The 26,690-nt window shown below is 49.8% G+C and overlaps 1 protein-coding gene across 1 annotated transcript in view; it reads right to left on the bottom strand.

The window, feature by feature from the left end:
- LOC140391979 (copper-transporting ATPase 2-like) overlaps nucleotides 1–26,690 on the bottom strand; it is a 193,685-nt gene that overhangs the window by 88,343 nt on the left and 78,652 nt on the right. The window contains exons 8-9 of the mRNA XM_072477093.1: nucleotides 19,426–19,659; nucleotides 17,453–17,544 (exon numbers count right to left, since the gene is read on the bottom strand). Coding sequence (XP_072333194.1) covers nucleotides 17,453–17,544; nucleotides 19,426–19,659 — 326 coding nt within the window. The remainder of the gene's footprint in view (nucleotides 1–17,452; nucleotides 17,545–19,425; nucleotides 19,660–26,690) is intronic.

The raw sequence follows: 26,690 nt of genomic DNA, 5'->3' as shown, positions 1-26,690 counted from the left end.
CCCCAAATCTTCAGTGTAGCCACCATCACCGGGCTTGTGGTGTAGTTCCTCGGTGAGAACGGCAATGGGGCTGTAACCATAGCCTGTAGGCTAGTCCCCCTACAGGACGCCCTCTCTAATCTCTTCCACGCCGCTCCCTCCTCCTCTCCCATCCACTTACTCACCATTGAAATATTAGCGGCCCAATAATACTCACTTAGGCTCGGTAGTGCCAGCCCCCCCCTATCCCTGCTACGCTGTAAGAATCCCTTCCTCACTCTCGGGGTCTTCCCGGCCCGCACAAAACCCATGATGCTCTTTTCAATCCTTTTAAAAAAAACCTTCGTGATCACCACCGGGAGGCACTGAAACACAAAGAGGAATCTCGGGAGGACCACCATCTTAACCGCCTGCACCCTCCCTGCCATTGACAGGGATACCATATCCCATCTCTTGAAATCCTCCTCCATCTGTTCCACCAACCGCGTTAAATTTAACCTATGCAATGTGCCCCAATTCTTAGCTATCTGGATCCCCAGGTAACGAAAGTCCCTTGTTACCTTCCTCAACGGTAGGTCCTCTATTTCTCTACTCTGCTCCCCTGGATGCACCACAAACAACTCACTTTTCCCAATGTTCAATTTATACCCTGAAAAATCCCCAAACTCCCCAAGTATCCGCATTATTTCTGGCATCCGCTCCGCCGGGTCCGCCACGTATAGTAGCAAATCGTCCGCATACAAAGATACCCGGTGCTCTTCTCCTCCCCCAAGTACTCCCCTCCACTTCTTGGAACCCCTCAACGCTATCGCCAGGGGCTCAATCGCCAGTGCAAACAATAATGGGGACAGAGGGCATCCTTGCCTTGTCCCTCTATGGAGCCGAAAATATGCAGATCCCCGTCCATTCGTGACCACGCTCGCCACTGGGGCCCTATACAACAGCTGCACCCATCTAACATACCCCTCTCCAAAACCAAATCTCCTCAACACCTCTCACAAATAATCCCACTCCACTCTATCAAATGCTTTCTCGGCATCCATCGCCACTACTATCTCCGTTTCTCCCTCTGGTGGGGCCATCATCATTACCCCTAACAACCTCCGTATATTCGTGTTCAGCTGTCTCCCCTTCACAAACCCAGTTTGGTCCTCGTGGACCACCCCCGGGACACATTCCTCTATTCTCATTGCCATTACCTTGGCCAGGACCTTGGCATCTACATTTAGGAGGGAAATAGGTCTATAGGACCCGCATTGTAGCGGGTCCTTTTCCTTCTTTAAGAGAAGCGATATCGTTGCCTCATTAAAGGTCCTCGTCAGTACCGGGGCGAGCAAGTCCACATATTTTCTATAGAATTCGACTGGGAATCCATCCGGTCCCGGGGCCTTTCCCGCCTGCATGCTCCTAATTCTTTTCACCACTTCTTCTACCTCGATCTGTGCTCCCAGTCCTACCCTTTCCTGCTCTTCCACCTTGGGAAATTCCAGCTGATCCAAGAAGCCCATCATTCTCTCCCTCCCATCCGGGGGTTGAGCTTCATATAATTTTTTATAAAATGTCTTGAACACTCCATTCACTCTCTCCGCTCCCCGCTCCATCTCTCCTTCCTCATACCTCACTCCCCCTATTTCCCTCGCTGCTCCCCTTTTCCTCAATTGGTGTGCCAGCAACCTGCTCGCCTTCTCCCTATATTCGTACTGTACACCCTGTGCCTTCCTCCATTGTGCCTCTGCAGTGCCTGTAGTCAGCAAGTCAAATTCTACATGTAGCCTTTGCCTTTCCCTGTACAGTCCCTCCTCCGGTGCTTCCGCATATTGTCTGTCCACCCTCAAAAGTTCTTGCAGCAACCGCTCCCGTTCCTTACTCTCCTGCTTCCCTTTATGTGCCCTTATTGATATCAGCTCCCCTCTAACCACCGCCTTCAACGCCTCCCAGACCACTACCACCTGGACCTCCCCATTATCATTGAGTTCCAAGTACTTTTCAATGCACCCCCTCACCCTTAGACACACACCCTCATCTGCCATTAGTCCCATGTCCATTCTCCAGGGTGGGCGCCCTCCTGTTTCCTCCCCTATCTCCAAGTCCACCCAGTGTGGAGCGTGATCCGAAATGGCTACAGCCGTATACTCCGTTCCCCTCACCTTCGGGATCAATGCCCTACCCAGCACAAAAAAGTCTATTCGCGAGTAGACTTTATGGACATAGGAGAAAAACGAGAACTCCTTACTCCTAGGTCTGCTAAATCTCCACGGGTCTACACCTCCCATCTGCTCCATAAAATCTTTAAGTACCTTGGCTGCTGCCGGCCTCCTTCCAGTCCTGGACTTCGACCTATCCAGCCCTGGTTCCAACACCGTATTAAAATCTCCCCCCATTATCAGCTTTCCCATCTCTAGGTCCGGAATGCGTCCTAGCATCCGCCTCATAAAATTGGCATCATCCCAGTTCGGGGCATATACGTTTACCAAAACCACCGTCTCCCCCTGTAGTTTGCCACTCACCATCACGTATCTGCCCCCGTTATCCGCCACTATAGTCTTTGCCTCGAACATTACCCGCTTCCCCACTAATATAGCCACCCCCCTGTTTTTCGCATCTAGCCCCGAATGGAACACCTGCCCCACCCATCCTTTGCGTAGCCTAACCTGGTCTATCAGTTTCAGGTGCGTTTCCTGTACCATAACCACATCTGCCTTAAGTTTCTTAAGGTGTGCGAGTACCCGTGCCCTCTTTATCGGCCCGTTCAGCCCTCTCACGTTCCACGTGATCAGCCGAGTTGGGGGGCTTCCTACCCCACCCCCCTTGTCGATTAGCCATCACCTTTTTCCAGCTCCTCACCCGGTTCCCACGCAGCTGTATCTCCCCCAGGCGGTGCTCCCCCGCCCATCCTCTCCCATACCAGCTCCCCCCTCTCCCCAGCAGCAGCAACCCAGTAATTCCCCCACTCCCACCCCCCCCACTAGATCCCCCGCTAGCGTAATTACTCCCCCCATGTTGCTCCCAGAAGTCAGCAAACTCTGGCTGACCTCGGCTTCCCCCCGTGACCTCGGCTCGCACCGTGCGACGCCCCCTCCTTCCTGCTTCTGTATTCCCGCCATGATTATCATAGCGCGGGAACCAAGCCCGCGCTTCTCCCTTGGCCCCGCCCCCAATGGCCAACGCCCCATCTCCTCCACCTCCCCCCATCACCACCTGTGGGAGAGAGAAAAGTTACCACATCGCAGGATTAGTACATAAAACCCCTCTTTGCCCCCCACATTCGCCCCACCACTTTGTTCGAACGTTCTTTTTAATAACCCGCTCATTCCAGTTTTTCTTCCACAATAAAAGTCCACGCTTCATCTGCCGTCTCAAAGTAGTGGTGCCTCCCTCGATATGTGACCCACAGTCTTGCCGGTTGCAGCATTCCAAATGTTATCTTCTTTTTATGAAGCACCGCCTTGGCCCGATTAAAGCTCGCCCTCCTTCTCGCCACCTCCGCACTCCAGTCTTGATAAACGCGGATCACCGCGTTCTCCCATTTACTGCTCCGAGTTTTCTTCGCCCAGCTAAGGACCATTTCTCTATCCTTAAAACGGAGGAATCTCACCACTATGGCTCTGGGAATTTCTCCTGCTCTCGGTCCTCGCGCCATCACTCGGTATGCTCCCTCCACCTCCAACGGACCCGCCGGGGCCTCCGCTCCCATTAACGAGTGCAGCATCGTGCTCACATATGCCCCGACGTCCGCTCCCTCCACACCTTCAGGAAGACCAAGAATCCTCAGGTTGTTCCTCCTTGCGTTGTTTTCCAGTGCCTCCAACCTTTCCACACATCGTTTCTGATGTGCCTCCTGCGTCTCCGTCTTCACCACCAGGCCCTGTATATCGTCCTCATTCTCGGCTGCCTTTGCCTTCACGACCCGAAGCTCCCGCTCCTGGGTCTTTTGTTCCTCCTTTAGCCCTTCGATCGCCTGTAGTATCGGGGCCAACAGCTCTTTCTTCATTTCCTTTTTGATCTCTTCCACACAGCATTTCAAGAACTCTTGTTGTTCAGGGCCCCATGTTAAACTGCCACCTTCCGACGCCATCTTGGTTTTTGCTTGCCTTCCTTGCCGCTGTTCTAAAGGATCCACTGCAATCTGGCCACTCTCTCCTCCTTTTTCCATCCGTATCCAGGGGGGATTCCCTTCTGGTTTACCGCACAGTGTTTTTAGCCGTCAAAATTGCCGTTGGGGCTCCTATCAAGAGCCCAAAAGTCCGTTTCACAGGGAGCTGCCGAAACGTGCGACTCAGCTGGTCATCGCCGCACCCGGAAGTGCGCTCTCCATTTTAAAGGGCAGCGTCTCATCTACTGCATGCATCCCGGCCTTGGCGATATCGGCTCTGATACGGGCGAAGGCCTGTTGAGCCTCGGCCGTCAGGGGAAAATGGGTGGACTGTATGAGTGGGTGGGCCTTGTCCGCATAGTTTGGGACCCACTGGGCGTAGTATGAAAAGAACCCCAGGCAGCGTTTGAGGGCCTTGGGGCAGTGGGGGAGGGGGGGCTCCATGAAGGGGCGCATGCAGTCGGGATTGGGCCCCAGTACTCCATTCTGGACCACATAAACGAGGATGGCTAAGCAGTTTGTGCTGAACACGCATTTCTCCTTGTTGTAGGTGAGGTTTAGGAGGGTGGCAGTGTGGAGAAATTTGGCAAGGTTGGCATTGTGGTCCTGCTGATCATGGCCGCAGATGGTGATGTTGTCTAGGTATGGAAAGGTGGCCCGCAAACCGTACCGGTCGACCATTCGGTCCATATCCCTTTGGAAGACCGACACCCCGTTGGTGACGCCGAAGGGAACCCTGAGGAAGCGATAGAGGCGACCGTCTGCCTCGAAGGCAGTGTATGGATGGTCCGCTTTACGGATGGGGAGCTGGTGGTAGGCGGATTTGAGGTCTACCATTGAGAAGACCCGGTACTGTGCAATCTGATTGACCATATCAGATATGCGTGGGGGAGGGTACGCGCAAGCTGCGTGTACCGATTGATGGTTTGGCTGTAGTCCACGACCATTCTGTGTTTCTCCCCAGTTTTAACTACTTCCACTTGGGCTCTCCAGGGGCTGTTGCTGGTCTCGATGATGCCTTCCCGCGCAGCCGCTGGACCTCGGACCTAATGAAGGTCCTGTCCTGGGTGTTGTACCATCTGCTCCTGGTGGCGACGGGTTTGCAATCTGGGGTTAGATTTGCGAAGAGGGAAGGTGGATCGACCTTTAGGGACGCGAGGCCGCACACAGTACTTTCTTTGAGCATTGTTGAGGGCATGCGATCCGGCCAAAGGGGAGGGCACTATTTCGCAGGCCGGGTCCGCGAGTGGCCAGCGCCATGTTGCACAGCGCAGCAATTCCCCAGGCCGTATCGGCACTAGAGCCAGATGCTCTACATTGCCTTGATGCTAGCCCCCAGCGAAACGGAGGATCGGTGGCCGTTTTACACCATTTTTTCTGTCCTAAAACACCACTATTCCCATGCCGGCTTGGGGACTGTGGTAGTCTGTTTAGAGGTATTACGGTACCAGGTAATGCTGGAACACGGTTGGTAGATATTGTATGTTTCCCATTGGTCAAGCTGTATGGTAGCTCCGCCCTGCTAGGCGGGGTATAAGGGCCTGTGCCGCCCCAACAGCCTTCATTCTGTACCTGAGCTGCTGGGGGAAACATCTAGCTTATTAAAGCCTTCAGTTGGACTACAAACTCGCTTTAGTGGTCATTAATCGTGCATCAGTTTAATAAGCTAGATTTAAAAGGATGGAGCTCCGAATCAAGCCGGAGTGTCTGCAACTCAGCCCCCACGCGGCGAACTCAGCGGCAATCTTCAAGCATTGGCTGGCGTGTTTTAAAAGACATCTCGGAACGGCCGAAAACACACCCGCGTGAGAACAGAAAATGCAAGTCCTGCACTCAAGGGTGAGCCTGGAAATTTACACCCTCATCGAGGAAGCGGAAGACTTCGATGCAGCAATAGAGCTGCTAAAAGGACATTATATTCGCCCGGTAAACCAGGTCTACGCCCGACATCTGCTAGCAACGAGGCGACAAATCCCTGGGGAATCGCTGGAAGAATTCGATCGTTCACTCCTGGTATTGGGGAGAAACTGCAGCTGCCCGCAAGTTTCGGCGCGAGAACGCACAGAACTCTTGATCCGGGACGCTTTTGTGGCAGGTGTCCTCCCAAATCCGCCAGCGATTGCTGGAAAAAGACACTCTAGGCCACAAGGAGGCACGGGCCCTTGCAGGCTCCCTGGATGTGGCCTCCAGAAACGCCCACGCTTACGTTCCCGACCGCGTGGCGGTCCCCATGGCAGCGTGGAACCCCTCCGCAGCCGACCTGAAACATCCCCCATTCCCCCCACAGGCTTGTGCTGCAAGGCAGCCTGACAAACCCGGGAGGCCCCGCTGCTACATTTATGGGCAGGCCAAGCACCCCCGGCAGCGTTGCCTGGCCCACCCATCCACCTGCAAGGGATGCGGTAAAAAGGGCCACTTCGTGGTGGTATGCCAGGCCCATGCGGTCGTCGCGGTCTCCGGCGGCGAATGCGGACCACCACCACAAACCTTTCCACGGTCCCCGCTGGATGGCGGGCGCCGCCATCTTTCTATTCCAGGCCACGTGCGGCCCCTGGGCGCCGCCATCTTGTCCCGCGGATGCCACGTTCGATGAATGGGCGCCGCCATTTTGTGCACCCCCAGCCATGTGCGACCAATGGGAGCCGCCATCTTGGATGGACTCCCAGGACCCCAGCTCGGCTGGCCACACACCGCCCGAAGAGAACACTCAACTGCTGAGATTAGCCTCGGTGACCCTGGATCAGTCCCGGCCTCGAACACTCTCAACTGCTATAACAACTGTACTTATCAACGGGCACGAGACGTCCTGCTTAATCGACTCTGGGAGCACGGAGAGCTTCATACACCCCTACACGGTAAGGCGCTGTTCTCTCCTCGTCCATCCCGTTAATCAAAAGATCTCTCTGGCCTCCGGTTCCCACTCAGTAGAGATAAAAGGGTTTTGTGTAACAAACCTCACAGTCCAGGGAAGGGAGTTTAAAAATTACCGGCTCTACGTCCTTCCCCACCTCTGTGCAGCCACACTCCTAGGTTTAGACTTCCAGTGTAATCTCCAAAGTCTAACTTTCAAATCCGGCGGCCCTATACCCCCCCTCACTGTCTGCGGCCTCGCGACCCTCAAGGTCGATCCGCCTTCCCTGTTTGCAAACCTCACCCCGGATTGCAAACCCGTCGCCACCAGGAGCAGACGGTACAGTGCCCAGGATCGGATCTTTATTAGGTCAGAGGTCCAAAGGCTACTGAGGGAAGGAGTCATTGAAGCGAGCAACAGTCCCTGGAGAGCTCAAGTAGTGGTGTAAAAACCGGGGAGAAGCATAGGGTGGTCATCGACTACAGTCAGACCATCAACAGATTTATGCAGCTGGACGCGTACCCTCTCTCCCGCATATCCGACCTGGTAAATAGGATCGCGCATTACAAGGTCTTCTCCACGGATCTTAAGCTCGCCTACCACCAGCTCCCCATCCGCACTAGTGACCGCAGATACACTGCCTTCGAGGCAGATGGGCGGCTCTATCACTTCTTAAGGGTTCCCTTCGATGTCACCAACGGGGTCTCGGTCTTCCAGCGCGAGATGGACCGAATGGTTGACCGGACGGTTTACGGGCAACATTCCCATATCTCGATAATGTCACCATCTGTGGCCACGACCAGCAGGACCACGACACCAACCTCTGAAAAGTCCTCCAGACCGCAAAGATCCTTAACCTTACATACAACAAGGATAAATGCGTGTTTAGCACCGACCGCCTAGCCATCCTCGGCTACGTAGTGCGAAATGGAGTTATAGGCCCTGACCCTGAACGCATGCGCACCCTTATGGAGTTCCCCCTCCCTCACTGCTCCAAGGCCCTGAAGTGCTGCCTAGGGTTCTTCTCTTTCTGTGCCCAGTGGGTGCCCAACTATGCAGACAAGGCCAGTCCCCTGATCCAATCCACAGTTTTTCCCCTGTCGATAGAGGCCCGCCAGGCCTTCAGCCGCATCAAAGCAGACATTGCAAAGGCCACGATGCACACTATCAACGAGTCCCTCCCCTTCCAGGTCGAGAGCGATGTGTCCAACGTAGCTTTGGCGGCCACCCTCAACCAAGCGGGCAGACCCGTGGCCTCCTTCTCACGTCCCCTCCACGCTTCTGAAATCCGCCACTCCTCAGTCGTAAAGGAGGCCCAGGCCATAGTAGAAGCTGTGCGACATTGGAGGCATTACCTGGCCGGCAGGAGATTCACTTTCCTCACTGACCAACGGTCGGTTGCTTTCATGTTTGATAATGCACAGCGGGAGACTTCCGGGTGCGGCGATGACCAGCTGAGTCGCACGTTTCGGCAGCTCCCTGTGAAACGGACTTTTGGGCTCTTGATAAGAGCCCCAACGGCAATTTTAACGGCTAAAAACACCGTGCGGTAAACCAGGAGGGTGTTCCCCCTGGACACGGATGGAAAAAGGAGAGGAAAGTGGCCGGATTGCAGCGGATCCTTTGGAACAACGGCAAGGAAGGCAAGCAAAAACCAAGATGGCGTCGGAAGGTGGCAGTTTCATATGGGGCCCTGAACAACAAGAGTTCTTGAAATGCTGCGTGGAGGAGATAAAAAAGGAAATGAAGAAAGAGTTGTTGGCCCCGATACTACAGGCGATCGAAGGGCTGAAAGAGGAACAAAAGACCCAGGAGCAGGAGCTTCGGGTTGTGAAGGCGAAAGCAGCCGAGAATGAGAACGATATACAGGGCCTGGTGGTGAAGTCGGAGATACAGGAGGCACACCAGAAACGATGTGTGGAGAGGTTGGAGGCACTGGAGAACAACGCAAGGAGGAACAACCTGAGGATTCTTGGCCTTCCTGAAGGTGTGGAGGGGGCGGACGTCGGGGCATATGTGAGCACGATGCTGCACTCGTTAATGGGAGCGGAGGCCCCGACGGGTCCGTTGGAGGTGGAGGGAGCGTACCGAGTTATGGTGCGAGGATCGAGAGCAGGAGAAACTCCCAGAGCCATAGTGGTGAGATTCCTCCGTTTTAAGGATAGAGAAATGGTCCTTAGATGGGCGAAGAAAACTCGGTGCAGTAAATGGGAGAACGCGGTGATCCGCGTTTATCAAGACTGGAGTGCGGAGGTGGCGAGAAGGAGGGCGAGCTTTAATCGGGCCAAGGCAGTACTTCACAAAAGGAAGATAAAATTTGGAATGCTGCAACCGGCAAGACTGTGGGTCACATATCAAGGGAGGCACCACTACTTTGAGATGGCGGATGAAGCGTGGACTTTTATTGTAGAAGAAAAACTGGAATGAGTGGATTATGAAAAAGAACGTTTGGACAAAGTGGTGGGGCGAATGGGGGGGGCGAAGAGGGGTTTTATGTTCTAATCCTGCGGTATGGTAACTTTTCTTTCTCCCACAGGTGGTGTTGGGGGGAGGTGGGGAGGGAGAGGAGATGGGGCGTTGGCCATGGGAGGCGGGGCCGAGGGAGAGGCGCGGGCTTGGTTCCCGCGCTATGATAATTATGGCGGGAATAGAGAAGCAGGAAGGAGGGGGCGTCGCACGGTGCGAGCCGAGGTCACGGGGGGAAGCCGAGGTCAGCCAGAGTTTGCTGACTTCTGGGAGCAACATGGGGGGAGTAATTACGCTAGCGGGGGGTCTAGCGGAGGGGGTGGGAGGGGGGAATTACTGGGTTGCTGCTGCTGGGGAAAGGGGGGAGTGGGTACGGGAGAGGATGGGTGGGGGGGCACCGCCTGGTGGAGATACAGCTGCGTGGGAACTGGGTGAGAAGCTGGAAAAAGATGATGGCTAACCGGCAAGGGGGGGGGGGTGGGAAGCCCCCCAACTCGGCTGATCACGTGGAACGTGAGAGGGCTCAACGGGCCGATAAAGAGGGCACGAGTACTCGCACACCTTAAGAAACTTAAAGCAGATGTGGTTATGTTACAGGAAACACACCTGAAACTGATAGACCAGGTTAGGCTGCGCAAAGGATGGGTGGGGCAGGTGTTCCATTTGGGGCTGGATGCGAAAAACAGGGGGGTGGCTATATTAGTGGGGAAGCGGGTAATGTTCGAGGCAAAGACTATAGTGGCGGATAACGGGGGCAGATACGTGATGGTGAGTGGCAAATTACAGGGAGATGGTGGTTTTGGTAAACGTGTATGCCCCGAACTGGGATGATGCCAACTTCATGAGGCGAATGCTAGGACGCATCCCGGACCTAGAGACGGGAAAGCTGATAATGGGGGGAGACTTTAACACGGTGTTGGAACCAAGGCTGGATAGGTCGAAGTCCAGGACTGGTAGGAGGCCGGCAGCAGCCAAGGTGCTTAAGGATTTTATGGGGCAGATGGGAGGTGTGGACCCGTGGAGATTCAGTAGACCTAGGAGTAAGGAGTTCTCGTTTTTCTCCTATGTCCATAAAGTCTATTCGCGCATAGAATTTTTTGTGTTGGGTAGGGCATTGATCCCGAAGGTGAGGGGAACGGAATATACGGCTATAGCCATTTCGGATCATGCCCCACACTGGGTAGACTTGGAGATAGGGGAGGAAACAGGAGGGCGCCCACCCTGGAGAATGGACATGGGACTAATGGCGGATGAGGGGGTGTGCCTAAGGGTGAGGGGATGTATTGAAAAGTACTTGGAACTCAATGACAATGGGGAGGTTCAGGTGGGAGTGGTCTGGGAGGCGTTGAAGGCGGTGGTTAGGGGGGAGCTGATATCAATAAGGGCACATAAAGGGAAGCAGGAGAGTAAGGAACGGGAGCGGTTGCTGCAAGAACTTTTGAGGGTGGACAGACAATATGCGGAAGCACCGGAGGAGGGACTGTACAGGGAAAGGCAAAGGCTGCATGTGGAATTTGACTTGCTGACTACAGGCACTGCAGAGGCACAATGGAGGAAGGCGCAGGGTGTACAGTATGAATATGGGGAGAAGGCGAGCAGATTGCTGGCACACCAATTGAGGAAAAGGGGAGCAGCGAGGGAAACAGGGGGAGTGAGGGATGAGGAAGGAGAGATGGAGCGGGGGGCGGAGAGAGTGAATGAAGTGTTCAAGACATTTTATAAAAAATTGTATGAAGCTCAACCCCCGGATGGGAGGGAGAGAATGATGGATTTTTTGGATCGGCTGGAAATTCCCAAGGTGGAAGAGCAGGAAAGGGTGGGACTGGGAGCACAGATCACGGTAGAGGAAGTGGTGAAAGGAATTAGGAACATGCAGACGGGAAAGGCCCCGGGACCGGACGGATTCCCAGTTGAATTTTACAGAAAATATTTGGACTTGCTCGCCCCGGTACTGACGAGGACCTTTAACGAGGCAAAGGAAAGGGGACAACTGCCCCCGACTATGTCTGAAGCAATGATATCGCTTCTCTTAAAGAAGGAAAAGGATCCGCTACAATGCGGGTCCTACAGACCAATTTCCCTCCTAAATGTGGATGCCAAGGTCCTGGCCAAGGTAATGGCAATGAGAATAGAGGAATGTGTCCCGGGGGTGGTTCACGAGGACCAAACTGGGTTTGTGAAGGGGAGACAGCTGAACACGAATATACGGAGGCTGTTAGGGGTAATGATGATGGCCCCACCAGAGGGTGAAACGGAGATAGTAGTGGCGATGGATGCCGAGAAAGCATTTGATAGAGTGGAATGGGATTATCTGTGGGAGGTGTTGAGGAGATTTGGTTTTGGAGAGGGGTATGTTAGATGGGTGCAGCTGTTGTATAGGGCCCCAGTGGCGAGTGTGGTCACGAATGGACGGGGATCGGCATATTTTCGGCTCCATAGAGGGACAAGGCAGGGATGTCCTCTGTCCCCATTACTGTTTGCACTGGCGATTGAGCCCCTGGCGATAGCGCTGAGAGGTTCCAAGAGATGGAGGGGAATACTTAGGGGAGGAGAAGAACACCGGGTATCTTTATATGCGGATGATCTGCTACTATATGTGGCGGATCCGGCGGAGGGGATGCCAGAAATAATGCGGATACTTGGGGAGTTTGGGGATTTTTCAGGGTATAAATTGAACATGGGGAAGAGTGAGCTGTTTGTGGTGCATCCAGGGGAGCAGAGTAGAGAAATAGAGGACCTACCGTTGAGGAAGGTAACAAGGGACTTTCGTTACCTGGGGATCCAGATAGCTAAGAATTGGGGCACATTGCACAGGCTAAATTTAACGCGGTTGGTGGAACAGATGGAGGAAGATTTCAAGAGATGGGATATGGTAGCACTGTCAATGGCAGGGAGGGTGCAGGCGGTTAAGATGGTGGTCCTCCCGAGATTCCTCTTTGTGTTTCAGTGCCTCCCGGTGGTGATCACGAAGGCTTTTTTTAAAAGGATAGAAAAGAGCATCATGGGTTTTGTTTGGGCCGGGAAGACTCCGAGAGTGAGGAAGGGATTCTTACAGCGTAGTAGGGATAGGGGGGGGCTGGCACTACCGAGCCTAAGTGAGTATTATTGGGCCGCTAATATTTCAATGGTGAGTAAGTGGATGGGAGAGGAGGAGGGAGCGGCGTGGAAGAGATTAGAGAGGGCGTCCTGTAGGGGGACCAGCCTGCAGGCTATGGTGACAGCCCCATTACCGTTCTCACCGAGGAACTACACCACGAGCCCGGTGGTGGTAGCTACACTGAAGATTTGGGGACAGTGGAGACGACATAGGGGAAAGACCGGAGCATTGGGGGGGTCCCCGATAAGAAACAACCATAGGTTTGCCCCGGGGGGAATGGATGGGGGATATGGAATGTGGCAAAGAGCAGGAATAACGCAACTGAAAGATCTATTTGTGGATGGGAAGTTCGCAAGTCTGGGAGCGCTGACCGAGAAATATGGGTTGCCCCAAGGGAATGCATTCAGGTACATGCAATTGAGGGCTTTTGCGAGGCAACAGGTGAGGGAATTCCCGCAGCTCCCGACACAAGAGGTGCAGGACAGAGTCATCTCAGAGAAATGGGTGGGGGATGGTAAGGTGTCGGATATATATAGGGAAATGAGGGACGAAGGGGAGACTATGGTGGACGAACTAAAAGGGAAATGGGAAGAAGAGCTAGGGGAGGAGATCGAGGAGGGGCTGTGGGCAGATGCCCTAAACAGGGTAAACTCGTCGTCCTCGTGCGCCAGGCTAAGCCTGATTCAGTTTAAGGTATTACACAGGGCACATATGACCGGAACACGGCTCAGTAAATTTCTTGGGGTGGAGGATAGGTGTGCGAGATGCTCGAGAAGCCCAGCGAATCATACCCATATGTTTTGGTCATGCCCGGCACTACAGAGGTTTTGGGTGGGGGTGACAAAGGCGCTTTCAAAAGTAGTAGGAGTCCGGGTCGAACCAAGCTGGGGGTTGGCTATATTTGGGGTTGCACAAGAGCCGGGAGTGCAGGAGGCGAGAGAGGCCGATGTTTTGGCCTTTGCGTCCCTAGTAGCCCGGCGCAGGATATTGCTAATGTGGAAAGAAGCCAAGCCCCCGGGGGTGGAGACCTGGATAAATGATATGGCGGGGTTCATAAAGCTAGAGCGGATTAAGTTCGTCCTAAGGGGGTCGGCTCAAGGGTTCACCAGGCGGTGGCAACCGTTCGTCGAATATCTTGCGGAAAGATAGATGGGGGAAAAAAGAAGGCAGCAGCAGCAGCCCAGGACATGGGGGGGGGGGGGGGGGAGAAGAGGGATGGGGGGGGGGTGTATAGCTTGTGACAAGGCAGTTGCCAATTAGGGCTAGTTTTCATTTTTGTTATTTAATATTTATTTATTTGTTGTTTTTTTGTTTATATAAAAAAAGATCATTATTATCTGTATTGTTATAATGTTGTGTAAAGGATGCACAATGTACTGTGTTGGTTGACCAAAAATTTTCAATGAAATATTTATTAAAAAAAAAAAAAGATAATGCACAGCGGGGCAAGATAAAGAACGATAAGATCTTGCGGTGGAGGATCGAACTCTCCACCTACAACTACGAGATCCTGTATTGTCCCGGGAAGCTAAACGAGCCTCCTGATGCCCTGTCCCGCGGCACATGTGCCAACGCACAAGTGGATTGCCTCCGAGCCCTCCATGAGGACCTCTGCCACTCGGCGGCCACTCGCTTTTTCCACTTTATCAAGACCCGCAACCTGCCCTACTCCATCGAGGAGGTCAGGACAGCCACCAGGGACTGCCACATCTGCGCGGAGTGCAAACCGCACTTCTACCGGCCAGAGATAGCGCGCCTTATAAAGGCTTCCCGTCCCTTTGAACGCCTCAGCATGGATTTCAAAGGCCCCCTCCCCTCCACCGACCGCAACAAGTACTTCCTGAACGTGATTGATGAGTACTCCCGGTTCCCATTCGCCAACCCTGCCCCGACATGACTGCAACCACCGTCATCAAGGCCCTCCATAGCATCTTTGCACTGTTCGGGTTCCCTGCTTACATACATAGTGATAGGGGGTCCTCCTTTATGAGCGACGAACTGCATCAATTCCTGCTCAGCAAGGGCATCGCCTCGAGCAGGACGACCAGTTACAATCCCCGGGGTAACGGACAGGTAGAGAGGGAGAACGGAACGGTCTAGAAGACCGTCCTACTGGCCCTATGGTCCAGGAATCTCCCAGTCTCCCGCTGCAGGAAGTCCTCACGGATGCCCTCCACTCCATCCGGTCACTGCTTTGTACCACAACCAACCAGACACCTCACGAACGTCTCCTTGTCTTCCCCAGGAAGTCCTCCTGTGGGACCTCGCTCTCGACCTGGCTGGCAGCTCCCGAACCCATCCTGCTCCGAAAACAAGTGCGGGCGCACAAGTCAGACCCGTTGGTCGAGAGGGTCCACCTTCTCCACGCTAACCCCCAACGGCGTACCCCGACGGCCGACAAGATACCCCGACGGCCGACAAGATACGGTCTCCCTACGAGACCTGACGCCCGCCGGAGCCCCACGCACACTCCAGCCACCAGTCCCACCCTCCCTCCCACCTGTGCACCTTACAGGAGGGTCGGTCCTTCCGCCTGCCCCGTCTAGGCCCCCACCCACCGACGCACCTTGCAGACGCTCCCTTCCCAGGTCAACCGTTTTCCCCACCAGCGCCGTCTAAGGGTGTCGAAACTGCCACAGAGATCAAGGCCACGCTCCCGGAGTCACAGACGCCCGAGCCTCCACCGGAGTCACCACCGAACGTTCGACGATCACAGAGGATAACCAGGGCCCCCAGTCGACTGATTGCTTCATTTTAAAGTGTATACTTAATTATGAATCATAAATTGTAAATAGTAAATAGAATTGTAAATAGTTACAAACACTGTACGGAGGTATTACGGTACCTCCATAACTATAATTTCTACCACGTTACCATGCTGTAATGTCAGGCCACCACCCCCACCGGACTCTTTTTTAACAAGGGGTGAATGTGTTAGTCTGTGTAGAGGTATTACGGTACCAGGTAATGCTGGAACACCATTGGTAGATATTGTATGTTTCCCATTGGTCAAGCTGTATGGTAGCTCCGCCCTGCTAGGCGGGGTACAAGAGCCCGTGCTGCCCCAGCAGCCTTCATTCTGTACCTGAGCTGCTGGGGGAAACATCTAGCTTATTAAAGACTTCAGTTGGACTGCAACCTCGCTTTAGTGGTCATTTATCGTGCATCAGGAACATAGCCTCAAAATCGGAGAATCCCGCCCATCAACTGGGATCAGCTTGGATAAGCAGCTGAAAAAATAAAATTTGCTGTGCTATGGGGAATGGACAGGGGAATAGGATTAGCCACACTGCACTTGCAGAGGGCTGGCAAATGCACAATGGTTTCCTTCCGTGTTGCAACCATTCTAGAATTCTATGGATACTATCAACATTTTGGTTGGTGGACATAAATAATTATTAATTCATGGATGTTTAAAGTTCCTTACTTCCTCCTACAGTCCAAAGATGTGCAGGTTAGATAGACTGCCTATGCTAAATTGCCCCCAGGTTGGGTTACGGGGATAGGGTGGGGAATTGGGTGCTCTTTCAGAGGGTCAGGACAGACTTAATGGGCCGAATGGCCTGCATCTGCACTGCTCGAATTCTATGATAAATATGACAAACTGTTAAAATCAACTAAATGTTGGCTTCATGTTGACTAATCAAACCAGAAAGTTGGTTTACGCTAAGTGGCTTGATAAAATTAATGTAGATATTGGATGCAACATGAATACATTGAGTAGTTTGAAATGTTCTAAGTCAAGGAAATTCAATTAAGATCAGTCTTTATTGCTAGAGAACAAAGGTAGTTTTAAGGGATTTAATAATAATCTTTATTAGTGTCAGAAGTAATAATAATAATAATCTTTATTGTCACAAGTAGGCTTACATTAACACTGCAATGAAGTTACTGAGAAAATCTCCTATTCACCACACTTTGCCATTTGGCATTTGTTCAGGTACACTGAGGGAGAATTCAGAATGTCCAATTCATATAGCAAGCAAGTCTTTTGGGACTTGTGGGAGGTAACCGGGGCACCCAGAGGAATCCCACGCAGACACAGGGCGAACGTGCAGACTCCGCACAAGCAGTGACCCAAGCCAGGAATCGAACCCGTGTCCCTGGCGCTGAAAAGCAACAGTGCCAACCACTGTGCTACTGTGCCGCCCCCGCTGTGCTATATTTGTACAGGTAAACATTGGAAACAAGGAATGGTTTTAAGTAGATTTAATTTAATGTTTCTATGCCTGGAAGGTGAAAACTTGTAGTTAGGTTCATATTGGACAAAGTTGTTTGTATGTCTGGGGGTAGGTTAAGCTCCAACTATTTTTCCAACATGCTTAGAGGGGGCTATGGCATGCATGAATAATAAATAGTAGTAGCAGGGACATTGCTTAGCAACAGGAGGCCATTTTCCTTTGTTCTTAGATTTAACTGGAAACCAGAATAGTTGCATGTATGTAGAGGGTGAGAAGGCAGTTCTCACAACTCTGCGAGAAACAGTTGGTTTAGAAGACTAGAGAATGAACAATTCTCTCTCAACTTTGCTGGAGGAAAAGCGTGGGGCAATGGTTAAGAAAACAAGTGCAGAGATCTTAAGAGCAGCGAGTTAAGGAAGTTAGAGAAATGAAGAGAGGTTTCCAAGTAAAGATGGACTGTGCTGAGAAGAAGGCTGAGATGCCAGAAAGATATCTGAAGAGATTTTCAAGTTTTGTGATTTTACTACAGCCCAATGGGGATTGGAATAATTATGGAAATTAGTGGCTAAAGTCCATTAACAGAATGAAGTTGCCCACGGTCTACGTCAGTCTCTCATTTGTATCATGCACTGGTATGTACACAGGACAGGGGATCAGAGACAGACAAAAGTGTAAAACAGCAAAACAAAATGAAAGTAAGAGTATAAACATACTGTTGCATGAAGTTTCATTCAACTGTTTTACTAGTGCTCATGCCAATAGGTTCAATGTAATTTGCCAATTACCTCAGTATTGAGTTGTCTGGTCCTAATGTTATGACTGTAGCCTCTGTAGCCTGGAGTGATAGCAACTTAGCCAGTGCTTCTGAAGTCTTGCTCTACAACAAAAGGTATTGCGAAAACAATTAGGAACTCTGATGTAACCATTAAAATAAAAATTCCTGTTTCTCTGCAGCATCTATTCCCTTGCCCTGAACCTTGCATTCTCCCACTTCCTTGACCTTCTCTCTATATTATCTGGGCGGCATAGTAGCACAGTGATTAGCATTGTTGCTTCACAGCGCCAGGGACTTGGGTTCGATTCCCGGATTGGGTCACTGTCTGTGTGGAGTATGCACATTCTTCCCGTGTCTGCATGGGTTTCTTCCGGGTGCTCCGGTTTCCTCCCACAAGTCCCAAAAGACGTGCTTGTTAGGTGAATTGGACATTCTGAATTCTCCCTCAGTGTACCCGAACAGCCGCTGGAGTGTGGCGACTAGGGGATTTTCACAGTAACTTCATTGCAGTGTTAATGTAAACCTACTTGTGACAATAATAAAGATTATTATTATCTCACTTCCTTCCCTTCCACTTCCTCAAGCCTACTTCAGTCCAGCACCTAATGCACCTGACAGTGTCCAGATTACTGTCTCTCTACAACGGAGCTGGAATTCCTGTCTCACAGGCATTCCCAACTCATGTGTACAGGGGCGACATTCTGCCAAAAATGTTTGTACTATATAAAGTAGAGGAACAAAGCAGTGGTGGGTCTACAGAAAGAACCATTGCACTAATTTGTCTCAGCAAACACTGACACAGTAATTGGGTTCTCAAAGTGATGACCAGCAGCATGACCTGTAATAGTCATAGAGACCAGAGTGTCCCAGGTTCTCCCATTGTAATTGATCAATTACATTTGGGTGCTGTACCTTGACAAGCCTTTGTTTGAAGGAGTGGAGAAATTAGCCAATGTTCACTTCTCTATTATATGGTGATGCATGCTGTAAAGTACAGTCGTGAACAGAAAATTACAACACTCTACACTCTACTACGATAGTGACATTTAAGGGGCATCTTGACAAATACATGAATAGGATGGGAATAGAGGGATACGGACCCAGGAAGTGTAGAAGATTGCAGTTTAGTCGGGCAGCATGGTCGGCACGGGCTTGGAGGGCCGAAGGGCCTGTTCCTGTGCTGTACATTTCTTTGTTCTTTGTACATGTGATAGCTTCCACAGCCCAGTATCGTGGTAATGCTTACTGTCTAGATCAGATTTATTTGGCTTTCTAAAGACTAGCTACCAGCAATAATGAAACTATGGGCGCTATCTACTGGCTGCGTCGTGCTCAAAAGCTGTCGCGGCACAACAGGTAGATGCCAGTAGATCACTCGCGAGATCTAACACGATCTTGTGATACGTCGCAATCTGAACCCCGCCCATTGTGAACCTATGGAGAGGGAGAGAGAAAAATTTGTAACTTTTTATATTCTTTATTCTGCCATGGGATGTGGGTATCGCTGGCAAGACCAGCATTTGTTGTCCATCCCTAATTGCCCTTGACCTGAGTAGCTTCCTGGACCATTTCTGATGTCAGTTAAGAGCCAACCACATTCATGTGGGTGTGTAGTGTAGGCCAGACCAGGTAAGGATGGTAGATTTCCTTCCCTAATGGACATTCGTGAATCAGATTGGCTTTTATGACAATAGGCGATAGTTGTCATGGTCATCATTACTGAGACTAACTTTCAATTCCAGATTTATTAATTGAATTTAATTTCCTCCAGCTACCCTGGTGGGATTTAAACCCTGTGCCCCAGAGTATTAGCCTGACCCTCTGGATTACTTGATATTACAACGCAACCGTCTCTCCTAACTATAAGTGAACAGGTGATAAAAGAGAAGGATTGCTCTTAGCATTAAATGTTCAGCTAAAGTTATGGAGCATTTTCTTATAGAAAGTAACTTTACCTGATAAACTGTGTAAGTGAATTATTACCTTTGCTACATGTTCCAGCCATCTCCCCAAGGCAATAAAGACAAACAGCATTGGCGGAGTATCAAAAAACGTCACTGGACTTTGTTCTGCCTTTTCAGCAATAGCCACAATAAGTATCACACAGGAATATAAATATGCAATAGTGGTGGCCAGAACAATGAGCACATCCATATTGGCAGTTCTGTGCTTCAGGGATTTGTAGGCTTGAACGTAAAAGTACCAACCTCCGATAAACTTAAAGAAACATGTTAATTAGTTGTGGCAATTCAATCAAATACATGCAATAAAAATATATACAATTACTATCAAATGAATAAACAACTTTCTGCAGCTTTTTATTTTCACACATCACTTGTCAGATTCAGTTTACACTGAAATATGAGGATGTTCTGCTGTGCAATTTATCTTTGTACGTATGAAACTCGCAAGCATCCAGAGGTATTTCTTGAAGCCAAGTAGATCTTTTTGCTAGAATTACATCTTTTTAAATCACTATTTAGTTAGATAATTGAATAACTGTGGGCAGCACAGAAGCACAGTGAGTAGCACTGTTGCTTCACAGCTCCAGGGTCCCAGGTTTGATTCCCGGCTTGGGTCACTGTCTGTGTGGAGTCAGCATGGGTTTCCTCGGGGTGCTCCGGTTTCCTCGCGCAAGTCCCGAAATACGTGCTGTTAGGTTAATTGGACATTTTTAATTCTCCCCGTGTACCCGAACAGGCGCCTGAATGTGGCGACGAGGAGATTTTCACAGTAACTTAATTGCAGTGTTAATGTAAGCCTACTTGTGACAATAAAGATTATTATTTTTGTTAAATAAAACCTCCCAATATTGTCATTCATTTTAATCACCAGAAAATGGCAACCATTGCAAACCAGGACTACTGACTTCCACATGAAATCCTCTGGTCCAGCGATGGAGCAAGGCTCAGTGGTCGCAATGCTCTATGTGAGACTAAGTAATCAAAAACATTATTAGCCATGGTGAGCAACAAACTTGGATATGGTAAGCAGGGTCTTGGTGGGGGCGCCAGCAGCATTAGTGAAGGTTTCTACGCCCAATTGGGGTAACATGGAATTTGTTAAGAAGACGTTGGCATCCATCGTGGACTTGGATTCACATCAGCTGATAATGGGGACGACTTTAACTGCGTGTTAGACCCCAGGATGGCTAGGTCGAGCCCCAAGTCATTGGCCATGTTGGGTTGGTAAAGGAGCTGGGGCTATTTATGGACCAGATTGGAGGGGTGGGGGGGGATCTGTGGAAGTATAGGAATCTGGGAGAGAGGGTTTTCCTTCTTCTCCCATGTACATCGGACACACTCCCGAATAGACTTTTTTGTGGTGGGGAAGTCAATACTCCCGGGGATTGTGGGGGCAGAACTTGCAGAGATTGTGATTTCAGACAACGTGCCATCATTATGTGGATGTGAGGTTAGAGACGGGCCGAGCCCAGAGCCCCACGAGGAGTTTGACTTGCCGTTCCTGGTGGGCAAGAAGTTCTGTGAGGAGGTGGCCTCGGTGAGAAAGGACTATGTGGAGTTTAATCAGAATGGGTGGTCTCACCCTCCATGTTTGGGACCAGGTTAAAGTCCAACAGGTTTGTTTGGAATCACTAGCTTTTGGAGTGCAGCTCCTTCATCACCTGATGAAGGAACTGTGCTCCGAAAGCTAGTGGTTCCAAACAAACCTGTTGGACTTTAACCTGGTGTTGTAAGACTTCTTACTGTGCCCACCCAATGGCGGCATCTCCACATCATGTTTGGGCGGCATTGAAGACGGTGGTCCAGGGGTAGGTTATATCCTATAAGGCCCAAAGGGACAAGGTCAAGAGGGCAGAGAAACAGAGATTGCTGGATGCCATTGTAGAAGTGGACCTATGGTACTCGGTGGCCCCGACTAGGGAGTTGTTAACAGAAGGGAAGAAACTGCAGAGGGAGTTTGATCTAATGACGACAGGGAAGGCAGTGGGTTAGCTTTGTTGCTCAAGAGGAGTGTTTTATGAGTCTGGGGAGAAGGCCAGTCCACTGCTAGCCCATCAGTTGTGGAGGCAGGCAGCCACATGGGAGATTGCACAGGTGAGGGATGGGGATGGAGAGTTGATGATGACGCCAGAGAAAATTAATGAGGCATTTGAGGCCTTCTAATGGGGACTGTATAGGTCTGAGCCCTGAGGGGAGGAGGCGGAGATGGGGCATTTCTTAGACGGGTTGGTATTCCCAGATTTGGAAAAAAGAAATGGACAGGGATTGAAGGCGCCATTGAGATTGCAGAAGATAATGGGAGTGCATTGGATTGATGCATTCAGGGAAGGCATCGGGGCTGGATGGCTTTCCGGTATAATTTTATAAAAGTTTTCGGCAGAGATGGGGCCCATCTCCTGGGGATGTATAATGATTCGTTGGTGCAGGAGTTGCCGGCCATGCTGATCCCGAAGAAGGATAAGGACCCAGCGGAATGTGGGTCTTATAGGTCCATCTCCCTGTTACATACAAATGCGAAGCTGCTGGTTAAGGTGCTTGTGAAGTGGCTGGAGTGGTGATTGCCAGAGGTAGTCTCTGAGGGCCAGCCAGGTTTTGTTAAGGTGCGGCAGTTGTCGAGCAATATCAAAAGACTGCTTAATATGGCAATGCCTCCGTCTAGGGGTAAAGCGCCAGAAGATATTATAGTAACAGATGCGGAGAAGGCTTTTGACTGGGTAGAATGGAGGTAACTGTTTGAGATTCAGGGGTGGTTTGGGTTTGGGCCAATGTTTACTTCGTAGGTGCCTTAACAGTAAGCGTGAGGACGAACATGATGAGTTTTGGATATTTTAGGCTACATTGAGGCACGAGACATAGATGATTGTTATTGTTTGCACTGGCTATTGAACCTTTGGCTATTGCACGCCGGGCGTCGAGAGCGTGGAAGGACATTGAAAGGTGAGGTAGGGAGCATAGGGTATAATCGTAATCAGATGATCTGTTGTTATATGTTTCAAACCCGCTGGAGTGTATGGAGAAAATAATGGACCTACCAGAGACATTTGGGGCCGTCTTGGGATATAAACTGAATGTGGCAAAGAGTGAGGTATTCCTGGTGAACGGCCAGGGAAGAATGCTAATTTGGGAGCCTTGCCATTTAAGCTGGCCAAAACATGTTTTTGATGTTTGGGAATTCTGGTGGCCATGACTGGGCCATGATGCATATGTGGAACTTTGCCAGTTTGGCAGAGGGGATAAAAGAGGTTTGAGGAGGTGGGAAGCCCTGCCACTAACCTTGGCAGGGTGGGTGCAGACTGTAAACATGAACATTCTCCTAAGGTTTTTAATTGCTTTCTGGTCGCTTCCAATATTTCTTCCAAAGGCATTCTTTCGGAGGGTACATAAGCTAATCTTGGAGTTTGTATGGGCAGGTAAGATGCCCAGGAGCCAGAGGACGACGAAAGATGGGGGTGCTGGCGCCCTACCGGACAGCACATGTGGAGAAGGTGCGATGGTGGTGGGGGTCAGAGTGGGTGCAGGTGGAGGAGGCTTCCTATTGTGTGTAAGGGCCCTGGCAACAGCCCCAACTCCCATTCTCCTCGGGTAGATATACCAATAACCCGGTCAATGTGTCGTCCCTCAAGATATGGAACCAGCTTAGGTGGCACTTTGGAATAGGGGTATGTTGGTACTGGCCCCAATATGCGGGAATCATAGGTTCATACCAGCTGGGATAGACGTGACGTACAGGAGCTGGCACAGGGAAAGGGTAGAGCAGGTAAACGATCTGTTTGTAGAAGGGAGGTTTGCGAGACTGAAGCAGTTGCAGGGGAAGTTCCAAACTGCCGAGGAGGGGCGAATTTAGGTAAATACAGGTGCGGCATTGGGTACATGAGGAGTTCCCCTCATTTCCTCAGCTGCTAAAGTATACTCTACTGGATAAGATGCTAATCAGGACAAGTTGGGGGAAGGGAAGATTGCGGATATTTATGGATGGTTGTTGGAAACGGAGAAGAAGTGGAGGAGATAAGACAAATGGGAGGAGGAGCTGGGGATAGAGCTTGGGGGGGGGGGGTTGCATGAGTTAAGGGGAGAAAAAGGGGAAAATGACAAACTGTAACTTGGTTATATCTTTTGTCGATTGGTTCATTTATTGACTATTTGGAACAAAATCTTTTTTTTTTAAAACAAACTTGGATTTGTTAATCACTGGAAAAGTGTAAATCTTGATGCCCACTGAACTAAAGTATAGATTTTCATGCAGCATTTGTTTTATAAAAACTACAGAATTAGAACATTTTCTTGTTTTCTCTAAATCCAGCAAATAGTACTTCCCTTTTAAAGATACCATATTGGTATATATAAATACTGGAGCACTGTCATCTTCAAAGATCATTTAACTCGTTCTCCATTTGTCTATTATTTTCCAAAGTTAAACTCTATCTGGCACCTGTCAGTTTATCTCTGTTTTACTGCACAATCCTTGTAAGAATTTACCACAATTTGGTGTCACTTACAAATTTAATATTGTTCATCAATTCCTAAGTCCGGTTCTTTTACAAATAAATAAAAAGATTCAGTTCATCGCATCTTCCAAGTCTGAGGAAATTCCTTTTGTTTCTGTTTTTCTTCCGATCATCTCCCTATTCTTGTGGTGCCATTCATCTTAATTCTATATGCCATAAGCTTCTTCATAGTCTCCAACGTATTAACTTACCAAACCCAGGCTGCACTCCTCAGATAGCATTTTCCGAGTAGAGCATAACTTTTTATCCAGATGCAAGAAAGTTATTTAATTTAAATAAGATTCAAATGACTATGGCGAAACAATAACAATAGTCACCAATGTTCCCACCAATCAATTCATTTGCGTGACCAAACAGCAGCCTGAAATGTGTTGCATAGGCCTTGCCCCTTGATAAAAAGCTGGTGTATGCAACCAAGCTAACACATCAGAAGGGCATTTTGACTACACTCCTTTTGAGTACTTAATGGTCTGTTAATAAACATGTTTAAAAACAGGCCTAGGGCTGCACAGTGGTTAGCACTGCTGCCTCACAACGCCGAGGACCCAGGTTCGATCCCGGTCTCAGGTCACTGTCCATGTGGACTTTACACCTTCTCCCCAGGTCTGTGTGGGTTTCACCCCCACAACCCAAAGATGTGTAGGGTTGTCGGATTGGCCACGCTAAATTGGCCCTTAATCTTAAAAATGAAACAAAATGATCGGAATGACATTTGGTCTAGAACAAGTTTGAATGCGTAACATTAATTACAGAAGATTTCTAACACACATAGGTTCCTGTGCTGCTGGGATCAGAGAGAGGTCATTTGTTAAGTGCTATTGGTCACACATGAATAATGTAAACTGTAATATTAACTAATATCTTAGAGCCTGGGAGCTCAAGAGAAAATTTTCAATTATCTTCTTTGATCCTTCATAAAGTGATTGCATTAATGAGATGGACAACAGTAGTAAGCTGTACATGACCTGTTCATTCCAAATGCTCAGTTACATCCTGATTGATAGGATGATAATTTGTCTCTGTGATACTCTCATTCTCAGCATTTGAACAAAATACATATAAACGAAAAGGAAGCGAGAAACATCCCATACCCCAAATCAACTTGTGCTATTTTACCACAGTTCCACTAGAGCAGCTACAGGACAGTGGAACTGGAATTTAAGATCACTTACAAAACGGGGATATTCTGCTATTAATCCAGTTAAAAAGATCAATTTTGAACAACCAAGTTATCCCTGGCATAGACTACAATAATTTTTTTAAACTGCATTCATATAGCACTTTCACGACTACCAGATATCTCAAAGCACTTTATAGCCAATGAAGTATTTTAAGTGTCATCACAGTGATAATGTAGGAAACATGTTAGCCAATGTACGCAAAAACAAACTCCCACAAAAAATAATATGATGATTACCAGATAATCTGTTTTTAGGATGTTAAGGAATAAATACTGGCCAGGGCACCACGGATAACCCCCCCTGCTCTTTTTCAAAATAGTGCCATGGGATCTTTCACATCCACCTGAGCAGGCAGGTAGTGCCTCGGCTTGGCATCTCATCTGAGATACTGTGCCTCAGGCAGTACAGCACACCCTCAGTACTGCACTGGTATGTCCACCTTGATCTTTGTGCTCAAGCCATGGGATGAGACTTGAACCCGGAACCTTAAGACCATAAGACCATAAGACATAGGAGCGGAAGTAAGGCCATTCGGCCCATCGAGTCCACTCCACCATTCAATCATGGCTGATTTCAACTCCATTTACCCGCTCTCTTTCCATAGCCCTTAATTCCTCGAGAAATCAAGAATTTATCAACTTCTGTCTTAAAGGCACTCAACGTCCTGGCCTCCACCGCCCTCTGGGGCAATGAATTCCACAGACCCACCACTCTCTGGCTGAAGAAATTTCTCCTCATCTCTGTTCTAAAGTGACTCCCTTTTATTCTAAGGCTGTGCCCCCGGGTCCTAGTCTCCCCTGCTAATGGAAACAACTTCCCTACATCCACCCTAACCAAGCCATTCATTATCTTGTAAGTTTCTATTAGATCTCCCCTCAACCTCCTAAACTCCAATGAATATAATCCCAGGATCCTCAGACGTTCATCGTATGTTAGGCCTACCATTCCTGGGATCATCCGTGTGAATCTCCGCTGGACCCGCTCCAGTGCCAGTATGTCCTTCCTGAGGTGTGGGGCCCAAAATTGCTCACAGTGTTCTAAATGGGGCCTAACTAATGCTTTATAAAGCTTCAGAAGTACATCCCTGCTTTTATATTCCAAGCCTCTTGAGATAAATGACAACATTGCATTTGCTTTCTTAATTACGGACTCAACCTGCAAGTTTACCTTTAGAGAATCCTGGACTAGGACTCCCAAGTCCCTTTGCACTTCAGCATTATGAATTTTGTCACCGTTTAGAAAATAGTCCACGCCTCTATTCTTTTTTCCAAAGTGCAAGACCTCGCATTTGCCCACGTTGAATTTCATCAGCCATTTCTTAGACCACTCTCCTAAACCGTCTAAATCTTTCTGCAGCCTCCCCACCTCCTCCATACTACCTGCCCCTCCACCTATCTTTGTATCATCGGCAAACTTAGCCAGAATGCCCCCAGTCCCGTCATCTAGATCGTTAATATATAAAGAGAACAGCTGTGGCCCCAACACTGAACCCTGCGGGACACCACTCGTCACCGGTTGCCATTCCGAAAAAGAACCTTTTATCCCAACTCTCTGCCTTCTGCCTGACAGCCAATCGTCAATCCACGTTAGTACCTTGC

Source organism: Scyliorhinus torazame, chromosome 15 (assembly GCF_047496885.1).
Source record: "Scyliorhinus torazame isolate Kashiwa2021f chromosome 15, sScyTor2.1, whole genome shotgun sequence".
In the NCBI taxonomy this organism is placed as follows: Eukaryota; Metazoa; Chordata; class Chondrichthyes; order Carcharhiniformes; family Scyliorhinidae; genus Scyliorhinus; species Scyliorhinus torazame.
Note: the sequence above shows the minus strand (reverse complement) of the source record. Positions and strands in the feature narration are given on the sequence as shown.